This window comes from Gavialis gangeticus, unplaced genomic scaffold (assembly GCF_001723915.1).
Source record: "Gavialis gangeticus isolate Ggan-Ray unplaced genomic scaffold, GavGan_comp1, whole genome shotgun sequence".
In the NCBI taxonomy this organism is placed as follows: domain Eukaryota; kingdom Metazoa; phylum Chordata; order Crocodylia; family Gavialidae; genus Gavialis; species Gavialis gangeticus.
The window spans coordinates 91,722-99,005 of record NW_017728968.1 but is presented as its reverse complement, the minus strand read 5'-3'; the positions used below and the strand labels follow the sequence as shown (position 1 = coordinate 99,005).

The following is a 7,284-nucleotide window of genomic DNA, read 5'->3' as shown; positions in this document are numbered from 1 at the left end:
CGGTGCCCGTGCCTGGGCCCTGGCCCCGTCGCTGCTGCTGCTGCTGCTGCTGGGTTATGGCTTGGGTGATGAGGCCTGGCAGGGCGTGGAGACTGAGGCCCAGGGCATCGATCTTGCCCTCCAGGGTGCTGATGCGCTTCTCCAGGTCCTCGTTGCGCTCCTGGAGCTCGGACACCAGGTCGTACATGACGTTCTGGGTCTGCAGGGCAAGAAAGGGCAGCGCTGAGCGGTGCCCGGTTGGCAGCTCCACCAGTCCATCCCGGACCCGTTTGCTGGGGAGCAGAGGGAGCTGCCCCAGGATGCACCAGACCCGGGGATTGAGCCCACGAGTCCTGGCTGCTGGAACGGCTACAGACTCCTCTCCCCGAGCTGGGCGCAGAACCCAGGGGCCCCGGGGTGCCTGGCACTGACCGCGGCCCACTCACCTTGGCCAAGTCCACCAGCGTGTTCGCCTGGTCGTTCAGCTTCCGCTGCTCCATTTTCACACTCCTTAATCTAAAGTGAAGCGAGAGGCAGGGGGTCAGTGCCCTCCCGGCAGGAGCGGGGGTGCCCGGGCCGCCCCCCAAGGGACACGCAGTGCAGGGGACCCCTGCGAGCGCACGGGGCTCCACTCCTGAGGGCTGCCCCCTTGGGAGCGGGGTGCCCTTGCCAGAGCCAGGGGATGGGGGGCCAGGGGCAGGCTTCTCTGCACCCAGCAGAGATGGTGCACCGGGACCCCAGAGCCTGCAGCCCCGCGGCTTCCCTCTCTCCTGCTCTCCCTGCCCCGGCAGCAGACCTGCTGCCCACGCTGGGCAGGGGTCACAGCAGCCGGCCTGAACTCTGCCCGGCTCATATGCCCCTTGCCACGTCCGTCCCCACTCCGCTGCCCCCGTTCCCAGCTCCTTCCTTGCATGCCAAGCCGGGCTGCAAGCCCCCCACAACACCACCAGCCAAGGGCTGCAGGGTTTCGACTTTGGGGCTCCAGGCAGCTGGTAGAGGGGCTAGTGCCACGACGGCTGGCTCCAGCCTGGCCTTTGCCAGACAGCTGCATGGCTGCGAGGCTGATGGGAAACCTGGGGTCACCCGGTTGGAGCCCCTGGATTGACACGGCGGGATGAGGAGCTGCTTCTGGAGCGGCTCCAGGGAGAAGCCCTGCGGGGCGGGCGAGGGGGGCAGCTCCCCTGGTCCCTCCCGCCCCACGGCACCGGATGGGGCAGGATCCCCCAGCACGTGACATGAAGCCATGCACACACAGGGTCACGTTAGAGCCCGGCAGCTCCCGCGGGCCACTTACTTCTGAGCTCTGGAGGGGCCGGGCAGAACAAAGACAGAACACAACACAGGTTTAATAACACACGAGCCCCACGCACGCACCCGCCCTGGCCCGCGCCCCACTCTCACACAGAGGCCCAGCCCGTCCCTCTGCGGGCCTGGCCCCGCCGAGCTCCCTGCAGGGGCCGAGACCTGGCCAGCACCCGGCTGCCCCGGATGCAAGGCCAAAGCATGCACGTGGGCTGCTGACCTCCATGGACGACGGTTTGGGGGGTGCACAGCTGAGAGGCAGGGCAGGAGCACGGGGAGGCTGCATCCCCGTGGGAGGGAGAGCTAACTGGTGCCTACTGGAGAAGCCAGCAGGATTGGGCCCTAGTCCTGGCCCCGTCTTGACCACCTAGGGAGGCCTGGGTGGGTCTCGGAGGGCTGGGCTGTCCCAGGACCCCATGCAGCTGGGTGCAGAACTGCTGTGACTTTTGGGGACCCTGCCTCAGTTTCTCTCTACGTGGGTCAAGAAGCAGACCTGCGCCCTCTCCCTTTGGCTTCTGGGCCACCTACCCACCCATCTATCCCCATGCACACCCCCCTGTCCCTCTGCTCCAGACCCAGGGCGAATGCTGGGGACAGCAGCAGCAGCAGCATCTCCCCTGCAGCCGTGGCTCCCCTCCCCACCCCCGTGCAGAGCGGGGCCTTTCTGTATGAGCGTGCACAGGTGTGAGGACACGTGCATGGGGGGGAGGGCGTGCGACACACATCACACATGGGAAAACAAATCGGAGAAAAGCCAAGCCAGCTTGCAGACAGAGACTGGGCAGACACGGGTGCCCCCCACCCTGACCCCTGCCCGGACAGACAGACGCAGCAGTGCCCCGCAGGGTGCTACGGGCTTTGCTTTCGGGGGGGCAGGGTCCATCCTGCATCCTGAGTCCTGCCCACATCACATTGGTGCTCAGGCTCAAGTAGGATGCCCCTGCCAGCCCCATGGCTCGCAGAGGGACCCCAGCCCAGCAAAGCCCTTTGACCCACAGCGACCAGGCGTGGGGACCCCGCAGCTGGGGGGCCCCTGCCGATTCCAGCAGGCTGTGACCATCCCCGGGCCTCTCGTCTCTGCTTCCAACCTTCTTCCCACCCTGCAGCACGGCACTGCCTCGAGGGGCTGAGACAAACCCCTCTGGGATGGGGAGAGGCCGGGGGTATCTTTAGGCAGGAAGATGGAGGTGCTAAATTGGGCGACGGGAGACATTTCACACGGAGCTGGTGGAAAAGCCGGAGGGGGATGGAGAGCAATGGGAAGAGGACTTCTCCCCCATTTGGCAGCTCAGCCAGTTGGCGGCCAGGAAGAAACAAGGGCCAAGCTGGCCAAAGCCCCTGGCTCATCAAGGACAAGACAAGCGCGAGACCACGGCTGCTTCACCCCGTTTCCCCCTCGCGATGCAGCCGATGCACGTCAGCCGGGCTGGAAGAGCTCCGGGCTGGAAAGCCGCGCATCAGCTTCAAGCGGAAAGGGGAAAACTCCTGGGATAAAACCCACTGCGCCGCATTTCCTTTCAAAGAAACCTTTGGCAGGAACTCATTCCCCCGCACGGCTCTGCCCGGGGCCGGCCGGCGATGGCCAACCCGAATCACGAGGGAATTGCATCTCTCCAAAATCCCCGGTTTCCCGAAGCGTCCTCCTCTCTCGCGGTCGTGCCCCAGCCACTGCCTGCCGCCCCCCCACCTCGCTCCCCCAGCGCCCAAGCCGGGAGGCTGCGGAGGGACTGAATACGAAGCAGGTAAAGGTGTTGGACTTACTGATGGATGGCTTGGAGGAACTTACGCTGGTGTTTCCGAACTTTGGCATGGTCGATCTTCTTCACCAGCTTGGTGTGTTTGTAGATGAGCCACGTTTCCCTGAGTACGTTAGCAGCAGCGTTTTTCACCTGCGGGAACAGGAATCAGCGTGGCCACGAAGGGGCTGAGCTGGGATGCCGGGCGAGGAGCCCGGAGGGTGAGAGTCACCCCGTAGAGGCGCCCACGCAGGGCCCTTCCAGCAAGCCCCCCGAGGGGCGGAGGTGCCCAGGGGCACAGAGGCTGCGGGCAGGCCAGGCTGGAGGCTGTGGGGAGGCCTTACCCGCTTCGTTAACTGCGTGTCCATCATGAAGTTGTGCACGTGTTTTTCAGCTTTGGTGAGTTCCAGCTTCCGGGCGACCACAGCGACCACCAGCGCCGTGCACCCGGCACCCTGCGACCGAGACGAGAGCGGGGCCGGGTTAAGGAATTGCAGGGCTGCAGCAGGGAAGGGGATCCAAGGCCGGCAGGAGGGCAGAGAGGAGCCTCCTCCTTAGGAGATGAGGGGGCCAAACCCTGCCTGATTGCAACGGGGAGAGGTGGGGCTGGATGAGCAGGTGCCCCCACTGGGGGCCACAGCGCTGGCGATGGGAGCAGCGGCCAAGATCAGCTTTAGCAGCCTCTCTGGGCTGTTCCCTAGAAGAGGATACCAGCCTACTACTGCTGCCAGCGGAGGAAGGCCCTCCTGCAGCCCCAGCTGCAGCTCCACCATGGTCCCCCCCACAAAATAGGGGGTGTTGGGGCTGGAAAAGCAGCAGCATCACTCCCACAACTCGTCCCCGCGCAGCATGCTCCGGACGCAGCATCTCTGCCCCCAACCCACGCCTGTCTGGGCTTACCATGATGCCGGTGAGCAGGCAGACGCCCTTCCCGCAGTAGGTGTGGGGGACCATGTCGCCGTAGCCGATGGAGAGGAACGTGATGGAGATCAGCCACATGGCTCCCAGGAAATTGCTGGTCACCTCCTGCTTGTCGTGGTACCTGCCAAGGGGCAAGAAGGCGCCAGTCAGCACTCGCCGGGGGCCTGGCACCGTCCCCCGGGGCGGGATTTCGGAGGTCATGCATCGCATCTTAATCCAACGTCAGGCCACGCCGTGAGGCTGCCTCCGGCACGCTCTGGGCAGCGGATGAGCTGGGGAACTCGTCCGCCAGCCCGAGTATCCATCAGAGACCCTGGAGCTGGGAGTCTCAATGATTAGATGTCTCCTCTCGCCTTCCTCCCAGGGCCTGTGAGCACGACACGGGCTCAGGCAGGCGAATGAGCCCAGTCCAGCTTGCCAGGCCGGGCAATGCTGCAGGGGTTTCCCTGAAGCCCGTGGGGGTCACGCACACCCCTCCCCGTGCCCCAGGTCGGCATTCAGCCCAGAGGAAACAAACCCGGCCCAAAGGCTGGAGCTCCAGCTGCAAAAAGCAGCCCGGGAGCACCGGCGGGCAGCTCCCCGGTCCCCACTGAGAGCCCAAAAGGCACCCCGGGGCAGGACGGAGCGTGACAAGGCTGGAGCCAGCGTCTCCCAGGCTCGGCTGGGGGTTTATGGCCTCAAAAAGCCAAATGGCTGGCCCCCTCCCGAGGCTCCTGAGGCCCGTTGCCCTCTGGCCCAGCTGGCTGGCACGGAGGAGGCGGCCTGTGGCTGACCCGTTGGATGAAGATTGGTGGTACCCGCATTACGGGAAAGCACTGATTCAGGGTCCCGCCGACTCGGGGGCACACGGGGGATGTGCAGCAGTAGCTCAGGGGACCCCTCCCCACCTTTTAGGGTCATGGAGGGGTGGGGGCAGATGCGAGGGATCAGCCCGATGTCTGTGCAGAGCTTGGGTATGGCACGGCAGGGATGCGCCAGGCAATGGGATGATGGAGCCAGCCAGCCACACGCCTCGCATGCTGCGTGCCAGCCTCGGCAGAAGGGAGAGAAGCCGGTGCAGGACCCGGGCACCCTCCCCGCATCCCGGGGACATGCTGCAGGTGAGCTGAAGTCTGCACCCACTGGATGTGGAGGGACCCTCCTGGCACCTTCTGCTTGTGCCTCCAGGGAAGCTCTGTACGTCCCCAGGGCCTCGGAGGGAGCCATCTGCAACACACAACATCCCTTCCCCCTAGGGATCTCCAAGCCCGGGAGGCTGCAGGGTGTGGGAGACTCGGCCCCAGCGGAGAATGGGTCTGTGACCAAGCCCCCAGATCTGCAGGCCTGGGCATGTGCAAGCCTAGAGGGCAGCTGGCCCCGGCAGGTCCCAGCCCCGGGGGGCACAAAGGTTGCAACAACACCAGTTCTCAAAACGGGCCAAAGCTCCCAGCTAGGAGGCTGCCGGTCCCGCCAGCACCGAGCCGGGGCGCGGCCTTCACCCTCCCAGGCCCACGGAGCCACAGCCGGTGGGGTCCACACCCCCACACCAGAGCCCCCACCTCCAAGCTCTGCTGTGGGCTGGCGCGAGGCTCTGGCCCACCGGTTTCTGCCAGCCCCGGCTCCCTTGGCATCCACGGGTGGCCACGAGACCCCGTTCCTGGGCACGACATGGGGGGAGCATGGAGAGTGGGTAGCATTCGTTCCTGTGCAAACTGGCGCTACCCAGGGCACCAGGTCCACCCTCCTCGCTAAGGCAATAGGGTTGGTGTCGTGCACTGGCCTCTCGGGGCTGGGCTTCCTCCTAGTCCCCCCCGCCCCTGGCTATGAGGCTGCCAGGGGGGTCCCCGTGAGGCTCTGTCTGGCTCCTCTGCCCCCCACCCATGTACCCACCTTGGGGAGCGGCAGACTCAGCACCGAGGGCCTGCACGGGGGGACCTTGTGCCCAGGCCGGAAACCCCGCAGCAAAATGCGTGAAGGATGGGGTGGGGGACGGACCGACGTGAAGCAGCTTTGCAGGTCCCAGGAGACTCGGAGCTGTGCAGCGGGCGTCGGAGGCATGCAGGGGCAGGGAGCAGAGGAGAGGAGAACGGGGCCATCCAACCCCAAGCGGAGAGCGAGACAGCCAGACCCGAGCACGGCCGGACCCGGACTCAAGCACGAGACTTTGAATTTAGGATTGCTGCGTTTCTCCAACACCCCCCGCTTCAGGCACTGTCCCCGTCTCCCCCCCCACCGCCCTGGCCATGGGCATGGGTGAGCCTTTGAAAGTGGGGCTTGGAACCTCGGCCGGGGCACAGAGGTGACACCTCGCACGCGTGCGCGCATGTGTGTGTGTGCGTGCGAGGGGGGACCGCAAAGCACTATGGGTGGAGCAGGTGAGGCCAGTGGGGGCCAGCGGATGGATGGATGGATGGCTGAGAGCGCAGCGGGTTAACTCGCACCGGTGAAGCCTGGGAAAGTTGGGGGGGTGCGTGTGCACCTGTGCACGCGTGTGTGCCCGTGTACATCTGCACGCACAGAAGCATGTAGGCCCCTCACCAATAAAGGCCGCTAGACCGAAGCCTGGCTCCATTCAGCCACAGCCATGGCCCCTGCGACCAACGATGACGGATGCCCCTTGCCCGTCCCAGAGGACGTCCCCACTGAGCTCCGGCAGCTCGTCACACCTGCTGAGGTGACCCCCAGCACAGCAGGGCTCTCCCTGCGGCCCGGGAGCCAAACCACTCCGGCTCCAGCCCCTGACCTGCTGCGGGGTCGTGCTGCCCGTGCCTCAGTTTCCCCACTTGCACAACGGGGCTGACAAGTCACCTAGTTGGCCAGGGAGCCTGGAGGCCTCGGGATGCCTGGAAGCATGCGGAAATCTCTGCGCAGGGGGTGGCGGAGGAAGGCCGGCTGAGCAGCAAGGGGGTGTTTCACAGGCCAGGTGTCCGAAGCAGCCACAAAGGTGCCAGCCATGGGGGCCAGAGGGCCTGAGCCCACCCTGCGAGTGAGGCATGAGGAGGGGGAGCGCAGCCCCTGCAGTGGGCGAAGGTGGGATGCCCTGGGCAGGGATCTGCCTGCCCAGCACCTGGGAGCCACGGGCCAGCCTGTTTCTCGGGGGCCCTGGCTGAAGCCCATGCCCTCGCTCCCACCCGCCCAGGACACCCAGCTCCTGCTGCCGACGGACCCCACAGCTTCCTTCCTGCCCAGCTTTGGCTTGCACGGCGGGAGCAGGAGCCCCGAATGGCCACGATCCGCTCCAGCAAGGCACGAGGAAGCCAGGTCTGCTCAGCTGCAGGGGCTAACCGGGCAGCCCCCAGCCCTCGACCAGGCGGAAGGGATGAGAGAGCCGGGCTGGGGCTGGGGCTGGGGCTGGGGCTGGGACCCC

The 7,284-nt window shown here is 66.0% G+C and overlaps 1 protein-coding gene across 1 annotated transcript in view; it reads right to left on the bottom strand.

Annotated features, from left to right (window-relative positions):
• Window positions 1-7,284, bottom strand: part of KCNN1 (potassium calcium-activated channel subfamily N member 1) — a 17,386-nt gene that overhangs the window by 350 nt on the left and 9,752 nt on the right. Inside the window, exons 4-8 of the mRNA XM_019504471.1 lie at window positions 3,918-4,059; window positions 3,362-3,472; window positions 3,043-3,170; window positions 426-495; window positions 7-199 (exon numbers count right to left, since the gene is read on the bottom strand). Of these exons, the coding sequence (XP_019360016.1) occupies window positions 7-199; window positions 426-495; window positions 3,043-3,170; window positions 3,362-3,472; window positions 3,918-4,059 (644 nt within the window). The remainder of the gene's footprint in view (window positions 1-6; window positions 200-425; window positions 496-3,042; window positions 3,171-3,361; window positions 3,473-3,917; window positions 4,060-7,284) is intronic.